Source organism: Pygocentrus nattereri, chromosome 13 (assembly GCF_015220715.1).
Source record: "Pygocentrus nattereri isolate fPygNat1 chromosome 13, fPygNat1.pri, whole genome shotgun sequence".
Lineage (NCBI taxonomy): Eukaryota > Metazoa > Chordata > Actinopteri > Characiformes > Serrasalmidae > Pygocentrus > Pygocentrus nattereri.
This window is the reverse complement of record NC_051223.1, coordinates 7,345,901-7,372,645: the sequence shown is the minus strand read 5'-3', so window position 1 is coordinate 7,372,645 and position 26,745 is coordinate 7,345,901. Positions and strand designations below refer to the sequence as shown.

The window sequence follows — 26,745 nt, the reverse complement described above, 5'->3', positions numbered from 1 at the left end:
TTGCAACATTGTATTTTTGCCATATCATCCAACCTTATTTGTATTTATTCTTAGGTTTGCATTATTTGAATAAATGCCACCCAAGTAAAAGCTTTCAATATTTTCAGACGCTTATGATTTCTGCACTGTACTGTAAGAACTCAGTCAAGCTCTCAGTTGCTTGGATGAAAATAATGACGTGGAGATGAAGAATATTAGCATGATGTTTATTTAGGCAAAGTGGAAAAAGACAACATAGAAAATATTTACAAGACAGCACAACCACAAAAAAACAGAAAGTAAGCATTTCCATATCAGACTTCAAAGTCTCTGTGAATTATAAGGCAACACCACCTACAATTCACTTTTGATACATTCAACAGTTTTAAGGGCAAAAAATAATTAAAACCGTGTTATCATTTATAAAAGAGTAAAACAAACGTTTCCATTTAAATATTCAGATGTAACCAAGTTCTATAAAGCGTTCTTATTAATTTAAGTATTAAAATAAATGGACACAGTGAAACGTTGCTAGGAAACAAACAGAAACATGGGGTGAGGGCAGTGGCTTAAAAGTCGTCATCAGAGTCAGAATCCAGAGCATAGGTTAGAGGTTTTGTGTTGCGCGCCGTTTTCGTCCTGGGTGCCACGGCAGGTGAAGTCATTTCCAGGGCAAAGCTATCGTCATCCTCCCACTTAGTTTTCTGAAAGAGAAAAACGTGTTACGTCAAACACATTCACCTGTCTAATGACCACATCATCAGTAGTGACTTATGATGACATACCTTTCCTGCAGCTGTGGTTTTGCCCTTGAGGCGGGCCATGAGATTTCCTCCATCAGAGTCGCTGTCTGAGTCGTCGCTGCTTAGTGCGACCTTCCTCTTGCGAACGGGTGCTTTTTTGGCTGTTGGCGCAGGAGCGGACCCCTCGGATTCGCTGGTCGTGACCTTCACAACAGTGGTCTTTTTGGTGGCAGCAGGTTTGGCAGCTGGCTTTGACAGGACGTCAAGGATAGAGGGCTGCTTCACGTCTACAGAGAAGGTCAGCATTATGCTTAAGAATGATGCTATAACAGCCGTTTATGTGGAGCCTGGCCACTTTAATCAGCAGAGGGCGCCCGCAAGGGAGTCCGCAACGAATGTGAGTAAAAGGAGCTCAAATGGCTAAAACCGAAAAGATAAAATCGTTTCTAATTAATTATACAGAACTTACCTCTAATTTAATAAGAAGCAAATGAATTTAATGCCAGCGTTCTGCTGCCCAACTGCTAGCGAGTGTTGATTGGTTGGCAAATGGAGCCAGCTCATTGGCCGTTTGCGCTCACAGATGTCACGATCGTACATGAGGCATCATTTTAAACTCTTGTAACTTTAAGGGTTTAAAAACATAACAGCAGTGTTGTGTTTTATGCTATTCAGTGTTCAGGAAACAAATGTAATATTTTTGCATAGAAAATGTTTAAGCATTTGTAATCTATGATTTTGCTCAAATGCTCCAACTTAACCCATTCATTTTGGACTCGCTTGAGAGCGCCCTCTAGTGTTTGAGAAGCCTGGAAGACATTAGAGTGGGAATTCTCCTCTACAAGTTCTCTGGCTACACCCCTCCTACATATTCTAACTGTTTTTACAGATTGTCTGATTTACACTGATTGTTAAGATCCAAACTGGCTTGAGAACTAACTTCTTTATGCTGGCAAACCTGCAGACCCAGTGAGTTTACTTTAGAGTACTTAAGAGCAGGGATGGGCAATGTTTGTGTGATGGACAAAGAACCATGACTATGGGAGGACAGGTTTCAAATTAGGAATAGATTTTGAATTTTGTTAATAAAAGTCTATACAGCTAGCAGAAAATGTTTGTTCTCTCATTAAGTAAAGGGTTGAGGTTCTGGCCAAATCAAACATCCTCACAACTACTTTCAATCAATTTGGCATCAGCTCAGGAAGAGTAATGCCTTTTAAGATTAACTCATGGCCATTCAGTGAGCAATGCGGACACTGGCCACAGATGTGTGGGTGTATAGGGGTTATGTGGTGACGTACCAGCAGTTGCTCCTTTCTTCTTGGGGGCAGCAGCTGTCTTCTTAGCTACTGGTTTCTTGGCTACTGGTTTCTTGGCACCTCCATCTGCTGCTTTTTTCACAGCTTTTTCTTTGGGCTTGGCTGGGGGTTTAAAAGCAGCACTTTCAGCTGTAAAGACACGAACTTACATTACCTTATGATGAATCAATAAAGAGCATGCGGACTGCGATATTCAGTTAGGTTTTACTATTGGTCAAAGCTGAAGGTGCTTACAGGTGACCGTGCTTGTGACTGCCTCTTTCTCCTCTACTGGCTTTTTAGGTTTTGCTGTTGCTTTTTTCCTGAGGGGGGGAAAAAAAAAAAAAAAAAAAAAAAAAAGCAGGGGGTTTACATACATACATACATACATACATACATACATACATAACATACATACCCCCCCCCCCCCCACACACACACACACGCACACACACGCACACACGATACTCACGGTGGAGGCCGGACAGGCGAGTCCTGCTCACTGTCAGAAATAGCACTGGGCTCTGGAGCAAACATATCGTCGTCGTCGTCATCAACAACTGCTGGAGCTTTCTTTTTGCCCAAACTCTTCCAGTTCTCAGACTCATCCTCACTGCTGGACAGGCAATACTTAACAGCAGCTGGAAACAGAAACACACAGTGAGGAATACCAAGAACAAGTGTATACACAAAACTTCAATCATTCCGAAACAGTGTGACGGACAGACAGTGGAGTGTAGAGGTGGGTGATACAGCAAAACGTTATACCGTGATACTTCAGGACGTCTTTAGGATACACAATGGGTTAGGACATTTACAAGTTATTTCTTCTGACATTTGGCAAGTTAGAAAAGACAAACAAGTGCCACATAATGCTAATAAAAAAAAAAAAAAAAAAAAAAAAAAAAAAAACACACAACAACAACAAAAAACAAAAAACCACCATTAATCCAATCACTTGCATTCATTACACACACTGTACTCCGCTAAATCCAATAGAACAGGACTAATTATGTTATTTTTCTAAGTAAACATGCAGTCAGTAAGCGGTTTTAAGTACAGACTCACAAAAGCATAGAGACATATTGCAACACAATTTATTACAATAACGATAAACAGTCATACTGCCCAGCTCTAGAGGATCCAGAGTTACAAAAGAAAACACAACATGGTAACACTGGTTATGTGGCATCTAAAACAACAAGAAATAAAAAAAAATAAAAAGCCTAATGACCGCTAAGAGTGAGCAAAAACAGGGCATCCAGAGAAACACAATCACTATGAATGGCACTTATGGCTAGTTATCGATAATGACCATGAAGTAAACGAGAAACAGAATTTAGTTTCTTCCCATACTGCAAGTGTTTATTCTAGTGATGCATGATCTGAAATTTCAGTCCTACTTCCATTCCAGTGTCACTTGATTTACACAGACAGCAGTGAGCTGCCCTGTGATTGAGAGGACTAAGGCTAAGGAGGACTAAGAAAGGGATTCATTTATCATTTTCCTTTCCATAGCCCAAGTTTAACAGCAACTCAAAGCTGGCACTCTGCAAAGCAGGTGCTTGTGTGATGAAGCTAACAGCCCAGCTTCAGGTTGGAGCTACATGCATTAACAGGAGCGAACAAGGCACTAGCAACTATCTTGACTGAAAGCCAGAATTCATGCTAATGTACACACCTTCAGGGCCTGCCATTAGTTTTTCTTTGTCTATAAAACTTATGAAAAGGTCTTAAACTTAGACAACCCCTGTTGAGCAATAATTTTGTCCTGATGTATCTATTTTCTAATGGATCAATCAGGACAAACTCATGAAAACCTTAGTAGCTAGTATGAGACCTGTCCTCTCAGCAGACCACTGGCTGTGTTCAGTCAATGAGTTTGTTTTCTGATCAAAGGCAACGCTGACAATCAAGACTGTGTTTAATCAGTCTGCAGAAGCACTGACCCCAGAGGACTTTCTAAAAGTAGCAAGGAAAAATGAGCCACACCAAAACAAACAAAGGCTGCGTCCGAGTAAACACCGTAAGGGAAACGCCCAGAGGGGTTAATCCGAGGGTGCCAGTGTGTGTAGAAGTGCTCACCATTAGCTTTTCTACCCAGTTTCTCTCTGGGGGCTACTTCCACTGGGCTTGTGGTCTCATCAGAGGCTGAAACACCATCTTCATCATCCTCTTCCTCCTCATCAGACCAGGGCTTTCTCTTCTTCTCTTTCTTCACAGGTTTAAACTGGAGTGTGGTCTGCTTCCCTGACTTGGAGCCTGACAAAGAAAATACCACATCAAGTTATTTAACATGCAGTTGCCTCATCAGCATAAAGACTGCATTTTAAGCTAATAAAGGTCTGTTACTATTCAGATTAATAAACTTTGAGGAATTAAACAAATAAATTGTGAGAATGCATCACACAACTTATGAGAATGTTTAAAGTATATAGGTTTAGTACCTTTCTCTTTGGTGGCCTCCTTTTTGACCTTCTTGGTAAGACGTTCAGCCAGTCCCACCTCCTGAGGGTCTACCTCCTCATCTTCAAACTCCATCTTCATCACCACACCCCCATCACTCTCAGACTGTAAAGAAAACTTTTGAAATTTTAGATGAGTCCAAAATAATCTGAGCTGTAGATCTTAAAATGACTGAGAAACTCCTAAAAAAAAGAATAAAAGTTATAATTACTGTAAATTTGATAATTACATTTAAAAAAAAAAAAAAAAAAAAAAAAAAAAAAAAAAAAAAAAAAAAAAAAAAACACGCATCTAAAATTTTCTTGGGGTTTGAGCTGTACAGAAATGTGATCCAGGAATCAAAACCTTCAGGTGGGAAAAGCTGCAACATGACTGGCCTAAGGACATTTTCTGAACTGGTTCATTTAGCATGATGGATGATGACTAATTTGAAGAGGTGGGTAGAGTGTGCTGAACGGATATTTAAGTGAGAGTGAAAATGACTTGAGCCAAAATAAAAGTACTTTTCCAAAAATACAAAATATGCAGAAGAGTATCAGGAAAGTATCCGGTCTACTTCAGCACTGATTAACTAGAAACGAAACTTCTTAATATATCCAGCCTCAGCATTGTAACAGAAGTTTCTTGGGCTCTGTTCTTCTGGTTTCTGAAGCAATCTTGGTCTAAAACAAAGGCTAAACCTAAAACATCAGATATGTGACCAATCCTAAAGCAGTCCATGAGCTGAGCCAACATAAACAAACTGAATTCCACCCAAAAAAAGGAAATGAAGAACTAAATGTTAACCAGAAAAACTTAATAAGTGGTTTGTTTTCCTTGCAAATATACTTAAGAAGAAAAGTGTCATTTGTAAACACTCAGGAAAGTACAAATCTGTCACAAGCTGGAAAAATACATGCAGCCATGCAGGGTGAGAAATATAGCAAAAATGCATTGTGCCGATAAACAACACACATCACAATATTTTAACACTGACAGAATGCAGTACAATGACTTCACATACTGCGCTGCACTAAACCCAATTAAACAGGACTAATTACACTCTCTTTAGAGAAACATGCAGTTGGTCAGTGTTAAACACAGATTATATAAATGTAACTTGTTAAATGTTCATCTTCACCGATCTGCATACCGCTGTGAATCTCTTAGCTCCGTAAATTAACTTGTCATTTTTGAATTATTTCCAATTAATCTACAACATGTCAGGTATTCAAAACGGATGCAGCACACGTTAAACAGCACCTTGACTGCGCCTTTCTTGCCACCTCCCTTCTTGTCGGCCTTCTTGACAGCTTGAACCTTCATGGTGCTGGTGATGCGGGGGATGACGCGACGGCCTTGAGGTGTGGGCATGGTCTCGTCCTTCATCTTCACCACTTTCGCTCTGCCTCCTTTACCCTTCACCTGGGTCACTGTGGTCTGGGACTCCTTCTCAGCCTGCTCCAGACGCTATGGTGTCAGAAAGCAGAATACTGTACACTGCAGTGCAGAACCAAAGCAGGGAATACATGGGAATAAAATACAAAAATGACCCAATTGTGACAGATAAGGATCAAGCTTAGGCTTAAATGGATTTACTTTTAAGTTGAGTAATTGACCTTCGCACCATAGAATATGAGGAGGATCATGAAAAAAGTGGCATACTGGTAAAAGATCTTCCCTAACAACTAATTTCAATATATATTAATAACAGTATTTAAAACACTAAAGAAAACAAGACACATCTGATTTTAGTAGCAGAAGAAAAAAAGAAAACCTTCAAACTCTGCCTTTTTAAAAAAAACTGCCCATGTTTATGTTGGGAGTGAATGGCTAGATTTCTTCTGTGGTGAAAAGGTGCACATCACTACGTTGCCTAGTACCAACGGCTCAAAGCCTAGCAGCAACGATTCAAAGTTTGCTGCAGACATCAAATTGAGCATCAAAATGGTAATCATTAAACAGCTCAAAAACTCAAATGAAAATGTTCCCAAAGCAGGATTCCTCTGTAAGCTTTATAACAAGTAAAATTATCCAATGAAGCGTGGCCAACCTCTGCCTGCTGTGTGATATCCCCTATACAATGAAACACTAGGGTTTTACCTCCAGTTCCTCAGTAAAGGCAGCCAGATCCTCCTTCCACAAATCTGAAGGGACCTTCTTTTTCAGCATATTCAACTCTGTCAGCTACAGCAAGAAAATAAAAATTAAAAAATAAATAAATAAATAAAATTAGCCATAAACATCTTTGCTGCATGGCTCAGACTGGTTAGCCCCATCGTTACCTTTGCATCTCTTTGCTTGCAAAGCTCATCTTTCTTCTCTTTGGTGAGGAACCACATGGGCATGCTTAGCAGGTAGTTGTAGTCAGGGCCCGATGCCTGTTCCTCTTTCTGATCGTCATCCTCTCCTGCCTCTTCTTCCACTTCCTACAGCAGGAAATAAAAGCACAAACTGCTAATCTGAGTGCAAATGATCATCAATGTGAAATAAACCTGCATGGGTGTAAAACTACAGATTCCAGCCGATTTGTTGCTCCATTATGTATCAACTGGCCCCTACCTCACTCATCGTTGATCATTTTCTGACCACTGAACTCCAGATAATCAGATATTCTTTCAGTGGCACATCAACAAAGCTACAAACTCTAACCAGAATGGCAAAGTAAAACTATGAGCTATGGGTCCCTAAATGAATGCAAAACATGCAGCATATATTCTACAAAGTAAGTTTGCATGTTTAAAAAAAGTAAATAAATGAACAAATGCTACCTTCTCCTGTGCCTGTTTCCACGCTTTAACTGGGTCTGAGTCATAACCCATCTCCTGCAGCATGCGGATCAACTCCTTCTTGGGTTTGTTCTCTAAAACAAGCACCACATGGACGTGCTGCGTGTTAACATTAACATCTTTCCTTCAGCTTTGCTATTACATTAAACGTCAGTGTTGACTAAAGCCAGTTAGACCACGATCTATCCAAGGGAACAAAAACAACGTGATGGAAAAATTTAAGACAAAAGCGTAGAAGGTTTCCCTCCCTTTATATCCTCTCACCAATGACAAGAGTGCCCTGGATTTTCTCCAGGATGAAGCGGGCCTGGTTGGACAGCTTGGCGCTCTCGGCTCCCAGCATGCCAAGCAGCCAGTCCTTCCTCAGGACATAGTACTTCAGTCTTAGCTCAAAGAAGTCCTTCAAGATGTCCTGCACTGTCTCGTACTTCTTCAGACTGCCCACATGGTCAAACAACACCTGCGTGAACAGATGAGGGGATGGAGATGGTTAAAGGGAGGAGGACTTATTTTGTTTAATTTGGTGTAAATATTCACATCAGGTATGTAGGACTAAGTGCAACTTATACAGTGTAAGCTCTTCTGTCTTCTCTGTATTGTAAGTCAACTGCAAGTGTCAAACCACGACAGCAGCACAAAGATTTCTATCAAACTATCAGGCTTACGCAAGCTGTGCAAATGAACGTCAGTTTAAAAAATTAAATTTAAAAATTGGATATGCAACTTACACAAATGGTTAAGGAGCCCATTTCTAGTATAAGGTTGGTTGCTGTGTGAGCTTCTAAGCGCCTGGCCATATTCTTACCATGGAGTTGCAGGTGAGGGGGTTCTGCAGTTTGAAAACTTTATGCAGACCCGCAGCTTCAGCCTCTCGAAGCCTCTCCTCAGTCATTTTCACCACGAAGCGGACAGTGGTGTCCGTGTGGTACTCCTTATAATCCGTGATCAGGGCAGGAACCTTCTCCGAGCCGTTCAGCATGACCTCCAATACGTTTTCTTTGTATGTCTGAGAAAGGCAAACATGCTCAATGTCTTATTCTATAAAAGTTCTATAAATAATTTTAAGGCTTTGGTGCTTTCAGTGCAGAAGCAGCACTACTGACCTGAGTCCAGGCTTTCACAGGCAACTCCGAAATCTCAATAGTAGTGGAGTCAATGATGGCCACCTCTCCGCTGTTCATGTACTGGTTGGTCGCCAGCTCCTCAATGGTACCTCTGAAACCTTTGTAGCTGGGCAGCTAAACATGAAAGAAAGCACAGGTCAAGAAATCCTGCAAAAACATAACATCTGTGATCTCTATCTGTTTGGCTCAAACTTTATCAGTCCTTAAAATGAGCTTCTTCCACCACTGACCAGATGTGATTTTTCAGCAGGATGTACTATCAACAAGTATTTACAAAACATGCTGATTTGGTCTATAAACAATGCACTTAAAACAAGAAAAAAGTGGCATTGTTTTAACAGTCATTCTCAAGAATTTTCCCAAAACATTACACTGAGTGAATGGTGTGTGTGTTTGTAGCACACTTTGTAGCACAAACGTGCATTCGTGAGATCCTACTGGTATGGGTTCATGCCAGTTTCCTCACTTTTAGTGATGCACTCAAAACATAGGTGCATGTTTGCAAGGAAACCACAGCTTACTGAAAGTGTGAGTAATCTAAAAGCCATGTCTATGAGGTATTTTGCACCTAAAAATATCAGCTATTGTGAGCAGTTTAACACACCATAGGCAGTGGCTCATCACCATTGAGCATACGGTGGATGTTGCTGACGATCTCACGGATGTCATAGTTGTAGATGCGGCTGGCCCAACCCGTACCAATACCGTCAGCACCGTTGGCCAGTACCAGAGGAATAATGGGAATATACCACTCAGGCTCCACCCTCATGTTGTCATCGTAATTGTACTTGAGCAGGTTGTCATCCACAGATGGGAAGAGCAGCCGGGTGAGAGGACTGTCGAGAGAGGGAGAGAGGGAGAGAGGGAGAGAGGAAATAAAAAATGAGAAACCAACAAAAGGAAAGAAAACCCAGTCTGGCACTATGACAGTACCAAATCTTATCCGCCAAGATCCAACTTGACTCCAGGTTTTCATTCTGACTGCGCACATCTCAATTACCTTGATGACTGTAACTAACTGATTAATTCAGGAGAATCTTGGTTCCACTTAGTGTGAATGGCAGCCACAGTGGCCTTCTGTGACCTGTTTGAGACGTACTGTTACCTATAAAAACTCGAAAAACTAATAGCAGACAAGCTAGTAAGTGTGTCTACACTTTTGTCCATTTTCATTTAGTGCAAAGGGGAAATTTCTGAACAATGGTTCCGTGTGTCTGTGTTTGTATACCTGAGCATGGTGAAGATGTATCTGGGACTGGCTGAGTCTTTGCCTCCGTGCAGGCGTGTACCAAACTGACCCAGAGGCTGAAGCAGGTTCAGATTGTTGCTGCCCACAAAGTTTTGTGCCAGACCCACGATAGTCATCATCAGCGATGTCTGATGGAGGCAAGGAGAGAGAAAGAAATGATAAACAAATACGTCAAATCAAACCTTCTTCAGTCATGAGGCATAAAGAAGGGTGTTAAGACAGTGTAGAAATGTGGATGCCTCAATATTCAAAGTAGTTAAAAGTAAATTAATTATTAATATTAATAATAATAATAATAATAAAAAAAGACGACCAGTATGGCAAACGGAACAAACCAACCTCTCCATGGTGGTAGGCAGACATCTCTGCGACTGAACCCGCTAACTGAGCCACTTTCACCTCCCTCTTATCATTTCGCTTGAAGCAGCAGAACAGCACTTTCCTCTGGCCTGGCTTCAGACCTGACAAACAGATGGCTTATTGTAAAATTTAAGTTTTTGCCAAGTGTCTTGCAACGAATTTGCATGTCTACATTCACCCCTTGAGCCAGTCCTCCACTATGTGCAGCATAGTGGAGAGAGTTTCAAATATCACTTAGCAACAACTTCTGTTGTCACAAATCAATGTAATCAATATAAGCAAGCTAATGACAAAGCTGGAGGAAAATGAGATACAACAAGAACGCTCACAATAATCATGACATTTCCTTAAAAATCCTATTAGAATCTGCTGAGATGCGTTTCAATGCAATGTGAGTGGCTAAAACAGCTTTTTATTAATATGGTACTGTAAGAAAACCTTGCCACTCTGAGCTTCATGCTCGTCAAAGCGTCTTACTAGGTATGAAGAGATGGGGTGTAATGGTATGTGTATGTATTCATCCTAAACCATCACTGTACTAACAGAGTTCAGTGCATGCAGCTGTATAGAGAATATGTGGTAACCTATGTGTGAAGATTGAATGTAATGCAGAACCAAATTTCCACCTGGAAACCCTTAAACAGTAAGCCATTAGCTAGTTAGCAAAATGCCACGCTAAGCTTAGCTCAAGCTCACTGTGGTGTGAAACAGGAGCTACAAGGCCCACCTGCTTCTTTCAAATCAGCTGTATGGGGGACATTTTTGGGATTTCCACATTTTACATTAGATGCTTCTCAATTTGGTAGCCGATTATGACCTATGCATGAATGTAAGCTCACTTTACATTTCAGAAGAATTAACAACCATTTGTCACTGTGTTTGCACACTGTGAAATTTAACCCATCAGTGCAGTGAAACACCCACATGCATGCACACTAGTCAATACACACACTAGGGGGCAGTGAGCACACTTGCCCGGAGCAGTGGGCAGCCCTATCCACGGCGCCCGGGGAGCAATTGGGGGTTAGATGCCTTACTCAAGGGCACTTCAGTCATGGACTGTCAGCCAAGGGGACTGAACCGGCGACCTTCCAGTCACAGGGCTGGTTCCCTAACCTCCAGCCCACGACTGCCCCATTCACTGCTCAACACACAGGCTGTACTGACTACCTCAGGTTGGAAACTGCACAACACTAGGTGGAACAAACTTGAAAAATGAATGAAACCTAGCCTTATGATTTTGGGGGCTCTGTTGCTTTGCTTCCCCTGTTGTACTGAACCGTGATGGCCAAACTGTTGTGTGAAGTAAACCATGACTTCGATGTACCATCACAATCCTAATAAAGAGTAGGTTTTGCCTAATTAATGATTAGAGTTCTCTCTTTTACTACTGTTAAAGAACTAATATGACAGAAAAACCAACGATTCTGGATTTGACAAAATAAGACTTTGATGTAGTTTGTAAACACAGTTAAAATATCAATGTGCAGCTGGTCCATTTGGTCCATATAAGGACACTAAGCTGCAAGAAACAGCCTAGTTCAAAGTTATTTTAGTGATGTCACGCAAACCATTACATTTACAGATAAACACTTATTCAGCCTATAGGAGTTTAGCTCTGCCTATTCATTACAGAAGTTAAGGAGTGTTTCAGCCCAGACAGCTTTCTGAATGAAGCACAATACAGGACAGCCAATCAGAACAGAGGTAATAGTCGTAAAGTCAAACATAGTCTGTTTAATTCTGCAAAGTCATGTAAAATAAATGGATTGTTCTGGGTACATAGACCCACAAACATAAGTGGACCACCAGGGAAAAATAGACATCAATGACAGGCACTTTATGTGTGGTATGTATTTTTCCTCACCGTCCACCAGGCAAGGGATGGAGCGCTCGTTGTCAGAGTTTGAAAACAGCACCAGCTCCTTGTTGACAAAGTCGTGGTAAGTGAGGGACGACGTCTCCTTACCATACAGGTACTCCTGCTCACACAGAAAGGCATATGATGTCTTACAAAGCGCACTTGCAATCAAAAAGAATAAAAACCTCTGGGGACTGTCATTATATGCAGACCTCTGGCAGGTTGTGCTCTCGGCGCTGGCGCCTGTTGATCATGAAGCTGGTGAGCCACTCCTTCCTCTCCTCCACTTTCTTCTTACTAAAGGCCTGGAAGAGCATAAAGGGATACAGATTATCTCCTGTAAATAAATTTGTATCTTTTTTTATTGGGAATATGTACAGGAGCTGGTACCAAATGAACGACTGTGTCCAGTTACGTTTCTGAACCTGCAGGTGCTCTTAACCCCCTCTTCTTAAGAATTTTAGCCAGATGATCCCCCCCTTTCTTTAAGCTTTTGCCTTTTCGTGTGCAGTTGTGTATTGAGTGAACGTTTTAAGCTATGGAGAGTATTTTTCTCCATTTCTTCTCCAGTTCATGTAATCCTGAAGAACATTTTTCTAAGTCAATTTTATAATTTACTCCGTTTTTTAAATTCAACGTGTGGTCTTCTCTTTAGTTGTCAGGGTGTAATGCATCACAGAAATTGTGAATTAGAAGTGTATGAAAAAGCTCAATGTTTTATTTCAATCATAATGTGGTAAATCACCCAACAAACAATCAAGATATTTATTCAGGAACCATGTAACAGGACTTTTCTACAGAAGAAGCTAATTTATCTACAGTGAATTTCATGTAACAGTTTTTGAACTCCTCCAAGAAAATCAAATAAATTTAAAATGATCAATTACGATCATTTATGTAGCTTGTCCAATCTGAACTCATAAATGGTGATATGAAAACATGGAAATATGGCTGGTAGAAAGTAGGTGTGGTTACCAGGGTGATAGCCTCATCATCTGCAGGCCCAGAGTATTTGAACGGGATGCGATGCCTCGCCATGTCCGAGAAATACTCTTTGGCCTCTTTGGCTGTGCTGGTACCCAAACCTTGAGAGGAGTGATAGAAGAAAAAAAAGAAAGAAAGAAAAAAAATAATAAGTTAGTCCAAAAAATTTCATCTTCTGAGAAACACAGCTCATTATAGCATCAGCCCATCAACCCCATCACCTCAGATTGTGAGTAACACAGGAAAGAAGACAGCTAATAAAAACAGCTGCTTACATTTGCCGCTGTACTACCACAGGTGTTTGGGACAAACCTTTGTAGTATTTGATTTTCCAAGACTTGAGGTTGCTTTGCTTCTCTTTCCATTCTGTAAATTCAGGGATACTGTAAAAAGAAAGCTCCTGGTTCTTATGGGACACCTGCAGACCCATTAGAAAGAGTGGGAGATGTATTTTAATTAGTAATGGATAAGGTTATTGCTAGAGATAATGACAATTATAACAGTTAAATAAGAGTATACAGTCAAAAGGATCATTCATAGAAATGGTCCAGTGATTCCCCACACACATCCTATACATTCTCAATGTGTGTGTGTGTGTGTATATATGACACTGTGGTTATTGATACCAGTTTACGACAGCTTTAACTGATAATTTAATATGACCAAAAAAGAGCACTCAAAACTCAAAGTACAATGTTTATACACAGATATTGAATGTTTAAGAATCCATTTTATAATATTACACAATAATTTGTTATCAAAATTCTTAACATAAAAATAATGTTCTCTTATTGAGTGAGGGGTAGAGGTCAGGGTTTCATCATCAGCCAACCGATGTAAGTTGCATCCCAGCCTCGACCTGCACTTTGTCTCCATAACAGACATTCACCCACCTTAATGATGGGAGTGATGAACTCCTCCAAAAAGTTGTGGTGTAGCAGTGAGGGCCAGTTGTGGTGGATGAAGTTGATCAGAAGCCCTTTAATATGAGACCCGTCCTGATCCTACAATAAGTATAATCCCAACACAATCACGTTACCACCAACTCCAGACAAATAGCACACTGTTAAACAACAACAACTTCTGTCTGTTATGAACCAGAGGAAACTGTAACTCCCATCAGGAGGCTCACCTGATCTGTCATAATCATCAGTTTTCCATAACGAAGCGACTTGAGCGACTCAGGGTCACTATAGTTCTTCCTGTACTGCAGACCCAGGATCTTAATGATGTTGTTGATCTCAGCATTCTCCATGATCTGTAACAGACACAGGGACATTTCTGTAACAGGCAGATAAATAATAGGCAAAAAAGAAAAGCATGAGTGAACTGGTTATATCTGCATACCTGTTTGTGAGAAGCCTCTCGCACGTTGAGCATTTTACCCCTCAGAGGGAAGACCCCGTAGCGATCTCGACCAACCACACCTAGCCCAGAAACGGCCAGGGTTTTGGCCGAATCTCCCTCAGTGAGGATCAATGTGCAGCCGACTGAGTTCTTACCACCTGAACAATAAAACACACTGCTTAGGCTTGGCTAATAAAACAATGATGATCAAAATGAACTCAATCAAAATCAGAGATGCTTGTGGTTTTGAATACTGTATGACCTCCTGTTATTAATCAAAATTAACAAAAGCACAGACACAAATCAGGCTTTAGGATGGCTGCATTCAGCCATGTGATCTACTGTTGTACTTTTATGTAGTACACATGCAGTAGAAAGATAACTGATTAAATTTCTTAAAAATGCAAAAATGCCCCTATTAAATGATACCTGCATCGTTGGCGTCATCCAGTTTGGGCACGCCCTTGATCTTGGTGTGTTTGACAGCAGAGCATTTCTTGTTGAGCTGATTCTGAGCCTTAAACTTCACCCAGTTCATTATACTCTCCACAATTCCACATCCATTTGCCTGTACAGCAAAGCGAAAGCAAAGCAATTAGAATCACCTGTAGTTACAATTTCAGTTACAAGAACCATGGATACTTCTGCCCACTTTAAAACACTCAGTTGGCCTCATTAAGGGCATCCAAGACCAAGACTTGGTGACAAAGCATTCATATACATAAGAGTAAGGATTCACAAAACAGGCTTTGCTATTTGGTAGTATATACAGATATCACAGAAAGCTGCAATATGTTAATTAACTTTTAATTTATCAGTGTTTTAACTGTGTTCTGTGACCATCCTGTGCAATCATGGCCTTGTATGAATGCTTTAATGTACGTTGTGATGGGACAAAGTAAAGGTAATCCAACTAAAATCACATCTTTACATAAAAGGTGGAATATTGGCCTGTTTAACACTGACTCACAATTTTATGAATACATCGAACGGCATATCACTTGTTACATTAGTATTCTGTCTGTATTGTGCAGCGCTCCATAAGATCAGTGCGCAAGTACGCGTATGTCTAACCTGCTTGACAAACTTCTCACTGAGGGCGCAGGTGGATCCGAAGCTCTTCTGTTGCAAACTCATATTCTCTTTGGTCTGAGAGTCAAAGCTGGGATTCTCAATCAGGCAGTTCACAAACAGCCACATGTGGTTCTTCACCTGGGAGAAATACAACAAGCAAGTTTAACAGTGACACTACCCTGCACTGTTATTAAGCCAATCAACACTAAAAGCCACAAACCAAGAAACTTGAAACACTCAATCCAGACACGGCGATTGCATAACGCTGAAAGCTTTGTGATACCTGGAACGGTTTGACTGCCACACCAGCCTTATTCTTCTTTTTCACCACCTCGATCAGTTTCGCAACAATCTGGTCTGCCACATAGTCGACGTGCCTGCCACCCTACGAAAGACAGGGTGAAAAATCAGACAAGTGAGATTCTAACAAAAAACAGAAAACACACTTGTGTAAAATGAACTTAACCTGGTTGCGGGGAAATCTCAATGCTTTGATTATATTTCTTTAGGAAATGACAAACAACTTCAGGAAAAATCATAATCCACTACAATACTCTTCCATTACCTTGGCATGGTCAGACCTTTTAGCTGAAAGATGTTTTAAAACCACCTCAGATCAAAAAAAGGTGAAGGCAGTCAAATGATAGCCAGTAACCGACTCCAGATGAACACAGATTATCTACTCCACACGTGGAAAGGGACGTACCTTTGTGGTGGCGATGCTGTTGACGAAGCTGACTTGCTGGAACCCCTTTTCGCTCATAGTGAGACACACCTCCCAGCGTGGGTTTACCAGCTCGTGCACGACAGTGAGCGGAGACCCCGTTTCGTCCACTTTGTCCTTCACATACAGGTCCACGTAGCTACGGAAACCATTCACCTGAGAGAGAGACATTAGCAAAAATAGTACCTTTATTTACAATCTAGTAATGAGATGCACATTTAAGAGCATGTATGAAGTCTACAATCTACCACAAGATAGAAGTAGAAGTACAGCCCCCAGGGTTTTAATCAGCAGTTCCAACATGCAGCGTCTAATGAAGTAACAATGCAAAGACTTTTTTGGCCAACTATGTTATTTGTGGAATTTCTTTGAAAAGATAACTGCTTAATTTTTCTTTTGTCATCAGATTAACAAACAATGTTAAGTCAGTTGTCAAGTCGTGCCATTGTTTATTCAACGCTTTGCATTGAGTTTGGTGATGTAAACCTTGGATGCAGCTGCTCGGCCATGGAAACCCATTCCATGAAGCTCTCTACACTGTTCTTGAGCTGATCTGAAGGCCACATGAAGTTTGGAGGTCTGTAGTGATTGGCTCTGCAGAAAGTTGGTGACCTCTGCGCACTATGCCCCTCAGCATCCGCTGACCCCACTCTGTCATTTATGTGGCCGACCACTTTGTGACCGAGTTGCTGTCATTCCCAATCCCTTCCACTTTGTTATAATCCCACTGACAGTTGACTGTGGAATATTTAGTAGTGAAGAAATTTCATGACTGGACTTGTTGCACAGGTGGCGTCCGATGACGGTACCATGCGGGAATTCACTGAGCCCCTGAGAGCGACCCATTCTTTCACTAATGTCTGTAGAAGCAGTCTGCAGGCCTAGGGGCTTGGTTTTATACACCTGTGGCCATGCAAGTGATTGGAACACCTAAATTCAATGATTTGGAAGGGTGAGTGAATACTTTTGGAAATATAATGCACATATAAGTTTGCACAGCAGCTAACAATCAAATGAATGATTATATCCCAACAACTGTCATCGTGCAAACTGTCTGTATTATCAAACATTTGCTTCAAAGCATGTTGGTTGCCAAGTAATGTCAATTAGACTTGCTTGAATGGTTTAACTTTGTGTGACATCCTGTTAGGCTGCTACTACTGTCTTTGTACTATTACTACCTCTGTCAATGGCTATAGTTACTGGTATCATACAGTGATGGAGACGCCTTTATTAGTGTTTTCCAAAACTACTTAAACAAAAGACTTTAACAACTCAAAATGGTCTAATGTTTGTGCAGTGCTAATCAATGCTCATATGCTTCCTTTACTTGTTAATCAGCAGCTACTATTTAACCTTGTTCCAGTTCTGCAAGAGATGGCACCTTTTTTTCCTGGACAAATCCTGAATTAGAATTATGTCTGTTGTGCTGGGGCTGAACGATTCATGGAAAATATCTAACCGCGATAAAATGCAATTATTTTCTACAAATTAAGCTTTTTTTTTCCCCAGCAAAAAGACATTTACTTCTCCGGACTTTTGAGCTTGAAAGCTGAATGTAGACGGCCAATTTGTGAATTCTGCATTATTAGGTTAAATTTCCTAATAATGTAATGTAAGATCCAATTAAAATTGAAGGTCTTGAAATTTGACAAGTGCTTTGTCAAATGGTCGCTTAAACTAACTAACTAAATAAATAAATAAATAAAAAGTTCATCACGACTGACACATTACTCACCGGCAGCCTGCTGCCATTGAGGAGCACACGCACACCCTTGGTGGAACCGGCAACGTCGTACGCTCTTCTGGTCATGAGAGCCACAGTGTCTCGGTCCAGCGACTGCATCTTGAATTTTACTAGATCTGGGCAGAAGGTAATGCAGGTGTAATCATCTCCGCTGAACGGCTTGATCTTCACCTCACCTGCACGGCTCATGTTATCAAACCATGTCTGCAAGAAGAGAGGGACAGTATTTCACCAGTTTGTAGACATTTTTACAGGTCTGTCAACCATTTCCGCCTCATTAAAGCTCTATGTGAAGTTTTATGTGCTTGACTGTTTGCATCCACTTTATTTATTCAGGCAAGGAGGAAAAAAAAAAAAAAATGTTAGAAATGTTTATATTTCAGAATTTGGTATCCAAAGCAAGTGACTTCTTTTTTTTTTAGCACCCTGTGAATCATCTACCTCATATATTCAACTACACAACAAAGGAATACAAATATTTCTGACCCACCTGTTTGAAGGAGAATTTAGACTCTTTACAGGCAGTCTCCACAGTGAACTTGGTGCTGAAGATGTTACACAGCTTTGCACCATAACCATTACGACCACCTAAGTTAAAATGTAAAAAAACAAACCGTAACGGGTTAAAAAACATGAACAAAGCAACAGGAGGAGCTTCAGAACACTTGGGACCCAAGTACCTCACCTGTGACCTTCTTCTGGTCATCATCATAGTTGCTGGATGTGAGCAGCTGGCCGAAGATGAGTGCAGGCACGAAGACTTTCTCTACTTTGTGCTCCACCACAGGAATTCCCTTCCCATTGTTCCAAACACTGATGGTGTTGTTCTCCCTGAAGGAGATGAAGAGAGCGCACTCAGGTTTTAGATACATATCGCCGGAACAGTGTCCGTTCCACGTGTTCCTTAAAATCACATTTGGTGAAAACAAAAACATCTGTATGTGTGGAAAGAACAGGGGTTGACCTTGAATACTCACGGGTCAATGTTAATCTTAATACAGTTCATGCTGGCGTCTCTCTGCTTGTTATCCGCAGCATTGACTGAAGGGAAACAATTGTTCATTTAAACAGGAAAACTAGGGCTGGATACGGCCACTGCAACTCGATATATCACCACACATTAAGACGTCACAACTGAACCCCAGCGGTTAACACACAGAACAAATCCCATAAAGGTGGCACAGCTTACAAACCACTTTATCCATATATTATTGATGCAAACCTGACTTCTATATTAAAACTTAAGTGCGTCCACATATCAAACTTTAAGGCTTGAGCTGGTCATATCTCGGGGCAAATCTAACACATGGTAAGCCAACAGAACAGCCCCCAGGGAGATTTATTGGCCTTCCACAGCTACTGCCATCTACTGACATCCAGCTACAGGGAAATTTCACATAATTAAATGGGTAAGATATAAACAAAGTAATTCCAAGTCGTTTGATGTGAAATACTCTGCTCTACAGATACAGAGTCAGAACTGTTTACAGTGGTGGTGATAGGAACCAGATGTCTGATGCCAGGCTTGATTGCCTCCAAAAGCTCCCACACAACAAAGTTATTATGAGAAATGGTTATGAATATGCTGCCTGATGACAGACACGGCAAATAGGTGCATGCAAATTCACCAATATATTATTTTTATTATCCATCATCAACATCACATAAAAACACGTAGGTTTACTGGTGGTTTTGGATAGTAAAATAAATTTCTGCTGTAGACGTCACAACCTCTGTTATTATCGCCACCACTTTAACAAAATCAATAGTCTAAGTTTTCATCTCATCTGAGTTGTAAGAATTGTCAAACAAAGTATTTCACAACAAACCGCTCTCAATGACAAATATTTGTTTACATCTAAATCACTGACTGATGCAGAAATTTTGGATACGAATGTACAGATGAACAACTATATTAATGTAAGGGTGCAAAGTGTCAACGCCAAATTGCAAAAAACCACTAAATCAATTCATTATGAGATTAGTATTGACACAGTACTGACATGGCTTTAAGCAGGACTTCATCACATCCTTAAACACAAATGCAATGAAACCAAAAACAGCTTCATCAGATCTCCTCCTGCAACATCCTGTAACTGAAATTCATACCTAGGATCTCATCAAAGATCTTGTAGAGGCCGGGCACAAACGTGACATCTCTGCAGTTCATCCCCACATCTTCGTCATAAACCCACATTTGCTGAAGCAGAAAACAAGAGAAAGCAAGCAGTGTCATATTCGGCACACATCTTCTCAGAACATGATGTGAGAAGGGAATTAAAGGACATTAAGGCGCAAATCTGCTCGTTTTCCTTATATGTGACAGATGTGTTATCTGTGGAGTATGAACAGCAAAAAAAAAAAAACAAAACAAAAAAAAAAAAAAAACACAGTAAATCTGACATTTTCATTTGGATTACTGAAATCCAATACGCATCCAATATTGGGCAACACATCTCGACATTCAGCATAGCTTCACACTGCCAAGAATGAAAAATGGGGGACAACAGTGAGGCAGAATCTTAGTGGAGGGACAGTGAGTTAACAGACCTCAAACATTTGAAATGATGTTTCTATACTAACAAAACAAAACAAAAACCTGAACATGGCCATACGAGAACATGGCTGCAGTGAAAGGTTGTGAGATGCTGGAGAAGATGAAATTAAAACACCCACCCATTGACAATCATGAAGATGGCAGGACCGTGATGTAAACTATTTAATGATTCACTGCAGTTCTCACATACAATCCATCGTCCTGCTCATGTACCTGGCTATAAATACGCCCCCACAGCAGCTAGCGTTATTTTAAATAATCCTCCTGTGAGAATGGCAGTCAACTGAGTTACTTTCTGGATTAGCCTCAACAGTTTACCTGCCACCTGTGGGGAGGACAGCTCCACCCACTGACTAGGACTGACTTTTTCCCTAAAGACATTTTACTCTTTGCCTCAAACTTCTTATCGCATGCGCAAGAAGCCATACGACTGCGGTAGTCCCATGTATTTCGATGTGTTTGGTTTGGTAACACAGCAGTCGTGTGTATCTGGGACACCTCAGCTTGTGAAGTCTCACCATCCACTCTTTGCACAACAGCAACATGCCACAGAAAGCACTGGTGTTCTGCACGTGGCTCAGTTTAATGCCAGCCTTACACCAAACAACTTTCAAGCGATTTCACTGTCGCAGTCAAATATCCAATCATGAGTCTTGTATCTCGATCGTTTGGTGCGAGGTGGTCAGGATGGCCAGTCTTTTTCTCGTCTTGATGCAACAATCAAATCAACCGTATTTAATGTTGTCATAAGTTTTAAGTCTTGGTTGTGACATGCCAGAGCGAGTGGGCGAGCGCAACAGAGAGAGAGAGAATGCATGCGCGAGAGCCTGGAAACTCAAAAAAAAAAAGGCAAATCTGCTCAACTTCATTGTTTCACACCTTTTAGAGTTTAATAAAAAAAAAAAAACCTTGGGTAAAGATCTGCATGAGTATACAGCTCTACAGTGAGCTCCAGATCTTTACATGGCCAGTTAACATATCTTCACTTGTACTACTATAGTGTAGGAGAAAGGGTTTCTCTGCTCACAGATTTCCACCAGGTGCATGATGAGAAATATTCCCAATACTCTAGTTGCAGTCTCACAAATAGTGACCCTGCAAGATCCTCAGTCTTTGCAATATCATAATCTATGACAAAACCTCTCTAGGTGTGAGAGGATGCCAGACTTTAGTCTCCAGTCTGTTTAAAGTATTCTCGTGTATGGTTAGCATTAGAAGTGTGATGTGTTCAGACTAATGTCAGATACAGGTCACATTGAAAAGATATTGTGAATGGACTTTGTGAGAAAATCAGATTTGGGCCACTTTTACCTGCTGTGTGAACGTAGCCTACAGCGCTGAAAGGAATATTTTGGCAGAATTAACACAATTATCCCCCTTTTCTCCAAATCTAGATACTTGCCAAGAACACATTTGGTGTCTGAAGTTTGCTTCTTTAGATTTGTACTGGAGCCCATAGGCCAAATCAGCTGGTATGCAATGGAAGCTCAGAACTACTTTGCATTGTACAAAGTGTATAACCATCTATTACTTATCAATTTCATTAGCCTCACAGCTTCAGCGCAAAACTAATGCAGCAAACCTCAAACGTTAATCAGGTCTCAGCTACGTTCAAGTGAGAGGAAAGCTGTAAATTTAGAGTATTCTCTGGGGGCCGTCCAGACTCGAGACGTACCTGTGTGAGCGGCTCCACAGACCCAATGTACGTGTCTGGCCGAAGCAGGATGTGCTCCAGCTGGGTCTTCTTCTGATAGATCCTCTCCACAGACAGCCTCTTGTCATCCTTCTTGGGCTTGCTCAGGGCCTTGTTCTCAAAGTACGACTGAGGATGAGAAAAAGAATTCGAACGGTCAGACACCAAACTCTTACTGAGCAGTTTCTTTAGGGCATGCTGCTTCACACACTGACAGGCTGGTGAAGTTTTATTTGGATTTGCCAAAAAGGGTGAACAATGACATGGTTAAGATGTTAAAAGTCATTTTTAATCCATTCATAGTAGAGAGGTATATGCAGGGTGTCGTCAGGCAAAATAGTTTACCATCAATATTATATAACACCTTAGAGGACGTATGTAGGTTCACTGGTGGTTTTGAACAATAAATAAATAAAAATTAGCTTAGTGCACCCTGGTTCCATTCACCACTACTGTAAAGAATGGTGTATGGGGGCAGCCGTGGGCTGGAGGTAAGGGAACCAGCCATGTGACCAGAAGGTCGTCAGTTCGATTCCCTCAGCCGAAAGAATGTGATTGAAGTGCCCCTGAGCAAGGCACTCAACCCTCAGTTGCTCCCCAGGCGTCATGGATAGGGCTGCCCACCATTCCGGGCAAGTGTGCTCACTGCCCCCTAGTGTGTGCGTGTATGTGGGTGTTTAACTGCACGGATTGGTTAAATGTGAAGGTCTAATTCCCCTGTGTGCAAAACACAGTTGGCAGATGGTTCTGAATTCAATTCAAGAAATCTCTCTATAACAAGTAATTTCATATGAGACCACTGAAAAGACTTTACTTTTTTCAACGACTGAATTATACAGAAATAAAAAAAACCTGTGAAATCCCTAAGGGGTTAACTGGGAAGGGAACAAGACTGCTATAATTTAGTGGTCAAGATGTAAACAGTCATTCATAGTGGTTTGGTGTGAAATGCTGTTTTTAGAGAACCTAAGAGAGTCAGAATTGTTCACGGTGATAGGAACCAGACGTCCAACTAATAAAAAAAAAAAAAAAAAAAAAAAAAAAAAAAAAAACTCCTTCACAGAAAGTTATTACACGAGATGGTTATGCCTGCACAACCTGATGTCTGAGACACTGTGAACGTGTTCAATGCGGAGGGACACATGCAGGGTGCTGTGTGGCAAAATAGCCCCCAAAGAAAACTGATCTTTTTTTCAGGTTTTACCCCATTTCACCATCATCAACATTCCACACAAAACTCAGAAGACATGTGTTGGTTCACTGGTGGTTTTGATGGTAAATTAAATGTCTCTATTTGTGTTGCAGTCATAGTGATGCCAAGTTCCATTCACCAACACTGTAAAGAGTCTGTAAGAATCTCTACATTGAACAATTTCACAATCAATCAAACCACTCGGAATGCCTTTGTAGCAGGTGAATTTACTTAAAGCCCTGGAATTTTTAAAATTTCGACAGGATTTAATGATTAAGACGTAAACAAAGTCATTCAGTGTGATTGTGTGTGAAACAGACTCAGAACTGTTCACAGTGGTGGTGATAGGAACCAGACGTCGACCTCTAAAAGGTCCCTCACAGCAAGTTATTAACACCCTGTCTGGTGTCTGAAACAATGTTTTAATGTAGTTTTGAGATATAATTTTGGCCTAAAACGTTTAACCTATCCATTTATCTGAATCCATTCCATTCGGATGGGTACAAGCAGGGCATTTTGTGGCAAAATTGTCCCCAGAGAAGAATTTTTTTTTTTCAGATTTGCCACCATTTTACCAGCATTCGTAAGTAAAACGGCTATATTTGGGGTTCTAGGCTCCTGGTTCCTATCACCACCACTGTAAACAAACCCCGAGTGTGCAAGTTAATCTACAATGAACCATCCTGCTACCTGCAAACCACTCTGAATGACCGCTTACATCTTAAAAAGTGAATTATACTGAAATTTTGAAAAATCCGTGAAGTTCCCCTTTAAACGTATTCAGTAACCGTTAGCGCAGTGCTAACATTAACGCCTTTAGTTAACGTTAGTTGTAAAAACGGTTGCCAGTCAGCAAAGCGAGCGTAACTCCATTAAACGCTGTTTTAATACCTGTTTAAATATAACTGACGTTTTATTTTTATACATACAAAACCCAAAGAGATAAGTCTTTTTATTACCTTCAGGACTGTCTCAGCCATGTTTCCCTCCGTTAACGTTAGGTTAGCTCAGTATGAACACTCTGCAAAAACCTCACTTTAAAGTCTCTTTTAAGACTTTGTTTACGTGCAGCAATGCAATTCACCCTAAAAATAACCCCTAAATATTGTTCTGCGGTGTCGCTGTCTGACCAAAAGAGTGTCTTTATTGTGTTTTAGCCTGTTTTCTTATCTAACTGACTCAGACGCTACACTTCCTAGCCTCGCCAGCCGGTTTGAAAATTCAAACTGCGGCACAGCGACCTCCCGCCTGCGGAAAGAGCCAATCCGAACGCAGAGGGGGCGGGACTAACAGATCAGCGCGCAGATGGAAGGAAATTAACCAATCAGAGCAAACAGGGGAGGCGAGGCCCAATCAGAGTATACGTATGATTTTTAAACGTACTCACGAGTAAACAGATTACTACACCAGCTTTTGTCGTTTTTTCAGTAATAATTTTGACAAAATATACACAAATATTAATAAACAAATATCTTAAGGCATTTTAGGTGTTTAATCTAAAACTTTTAGTCATAATAGGAACATATAGATTATACAGAAATTGTATTTGTATTATTATCTATTCATTCTGCGTACGATTTTTAAAAATGCTGTATTAAGGGGAGGGGCAATAATACCCTTCATTTCAGAGGAAATCCTGGACAAGCAGCTGTCTACAAACTTTTAGGCATTTCAGGCTAGTTTCCTATCCCAGGATAAAGGCTATATGCAATAAAATGCAATCTGAGCAAGTGAAATTGTCTTAAATGTAATAAATATATCCAATATTTCTCATTTTGAAATAAAAGGGTATAGAAACGTAGGCAAGGGAGTGTCTACAATTTGCATAGTCATGCATATTCATAGATCTTTGCATTCTTGATGAGTGTTAGGGTTTAGGGATTCTCCTGGCCAGTATTTTGCAGTAGTTTCCTTGGCATAACAGTCATCCATAACAATTTTTATCAATTAGTTATTCAATGTAGATTAATTTGTTGTGTTTTTAACAATACCTTTAGGAGTTATGGCTGAACAATTTGGGCAAAGTAGCTAATTGCGATTTTTCTGACCAGTATTGCAATTGCAATTTAAATTGCGATTGTTTTTTATAAATTGATGTCTTTTTTTTAACCAAGAAGAGCAACATTGTCATGCCCATGGTTGGGATGTCACAGCGCACAGGGTGGGAGGTGGTTTGGTTGCTTGTGCTTGGTCTAAGTGATCTACACGATGTTTACAAGCTCTGTATTATTAGTCTAAATTTTCCAGTTTAAAACTTGTGGTTATAACTTAGACTTTATGTAAAATGGCAGCTCTTTTGATTTCTTTCAAATTGCAATTTCGATATACAAACAATGGCTCTTTCAGCATCGGCACGGTGGCGTGGTGGGTAGCGCTGTCGCCTCACAGCAAGGAGGGCCTGGGTTCGATTCCCTGGCTGGGCGATCAGGGTCCTCTCTGTGTGGAGTTTGCATGGTCTGCGTGGGTTTCCTCTGGGTTCTCCGGTTTCCTCCCACAGTCCAAAGATATGCAGTCAGGCCAACTGGACGTGCTAAATTGCGGTGTATGTGAGTGACTGTCTGTCTGCCCTGCGATGGACTGGCGACCTGTCCAGTGTGTATCCTGCCTTCCGTCCGAAGACTGCTGGGATAGGCTCCAGCACCCCCCCCGCGACCCTGACGGAGAAGCGGCTTAGAAGATGGATGGATGGATGGATCTTTCAGCCCTGCAAAGCTTGACTTTTGTCCATCCTTATGTGCATTTTCAGATAACAGGATGTCCTACAGTGTCAGAACCCCCTTTTCAGATTACAGAACAACTTGATGCAGTAGCGACCTTTATATACAGCCTAATAATCCATTAATAATCCGACTAACGGCTCAATCGGAATAGAATAGGTCCATGTAAACACCTCAAGCAGAACAGTCTAGTCCAGGGGTGGCCAACCTGCAGCTCGTTGCCTGCACATGTGCGGCCCTTTTATTTATTTATTTATTTATTTATTTATTTTAGTTGCACACTTGTAACATACGTTGTGTATTTGAGTCACTGCTTGAATATTTTCCATGCTGGAAGAAGCCAAAGCCTGTTGCCACGGTGATGCTACACCCCCGCCCCTCTCCCTGCAAGGAGAACGTCACAGCAGAACCATGCGCTATCCAACTGCCGAAACTCTTGAACCAAGTGAAGTTGTTCCTGGAAGAAAAACACAAAGACTATCCTGAGCTTCTGATCCCCAGTGGATTTTAGATCTGTCTTTTCTGGTGCACTACTTGGACAGCCTGAACCTTGATCTCCAGGGGAAATTAAAGACGCTACCTGATCTAGTGCAGTCAGTGTTTGCATTTGTTAACAAACTCAAGCCGTTTAAAACTTAACTATAAAAAGGGAGAACTAACACTTTTTGAAGATGACACTTAGGTCTGTTCTGAATGAGGGAACCCTGGAATTTTGGAAAATCGTGCCTGTGGAGAAGTATCCCAATGTAAAACAAGCTGCTCTAAAGCTCATCTCAATGTTCCGCTCAACCGATGTTTGTGAATCAGTATTTTCCACCCTGAAACATGTGAAATCAAAGCACCGCTCTGTTCTTACTGATAC

At 40.9% G+C, this 26,745-nt stretch overlaps 1 protein-coding gene across 2 annotated transcripts; it reads right to left on the bottom strand.

The window, feature by feature from the left end:
• Nucleotides 1-192: 192 nt before the first annotated feature.
• On the bottom strand, nt 193-24,385 carry top2a (DNA topoisomerase II alpha). Of its 2 annotated transcripts, none has more exons than XM_017692869.2 (35): nt 24,126-24,385; nt 21,957-22,103; nt 19,834-19,924; nt 18,702-18,765; nt 18,410-18,555; nt 18,215-18,312; nt 17,716-17,928; nt 15,960-16,133; nt 15,537-15,638; nt 15,254-15,391; nt 14,609-14,747; nt 14,180-14,337; nt 13,965-14,090; nt 13,726-13,836; nt 13,145-13,250; nt 12,824-12,933; nt 12,061-12,153; nt 11,855-11,969; nt 9,967-10,088; nt 9,607-9,755; nt 8,983-9,214; nt 8,358-8,492; nt 8,060-8,260; nt 7,519-7,714; nt 7,237-7,328; nt 6,751-6,894; nt 6,569-6,652; nt 5,729-5,935; nt 4,468-4,591; nt 4,106-4,282; nt 2,493-2,661; nt 2,276-2,343; nt 2,024-2,170; nt 765-1,009; nt 193-683 (listed from the first exon to the last, which is right to left on the bottom strand). In XM_017692869.2, the coding sequence occupies exons 1-35, from the start codon at nt 24,144-24,146 to the stop codon at nt 549-551; spliced, it is 4,779 nt and encodes a 1,592-aa protein (XP_017548358.1). In that variant the 5' UTR covers nt 24,147-24,385; the 3' UTR covers nt 193-548. The 2 variants fall into 2 exon arrangements, with proteins under 2 accessions (XP_017548358.1, XP_017548359.1); XM_017692870.2 differs by having other exon boundaries at nt 2,024-2,143.
• Nucleotides 24,386-26,745: the final 2,360 nt, after the last annotated feature.

What these genes read in the sequence shown, in the direction of transcription:
- top2a (XM_017692869.2), bottom strand. Translation starts at nt 24,146, where the DNA reads ATGGCTGAGACAGTCCTGAAG. An exon ending in GAAAATCAAATACTACAAAG is followed by an intron (nt 12,934 to 13,144) that starts GTTTGTCCCAAA and finishes ACTCCTCTCAAG; the next exon opens with GTTTGGGTACCAGCACAGCC. An exon ending in GAGAGCACAACCTGCCAGAG is followed by an intron (nt 11,970 to 12,060) that starts GTCTGCATATAA and finishes CTGTGTGAGCAG; the next exon opens with GAGTACCTGTATGGTAAGGA.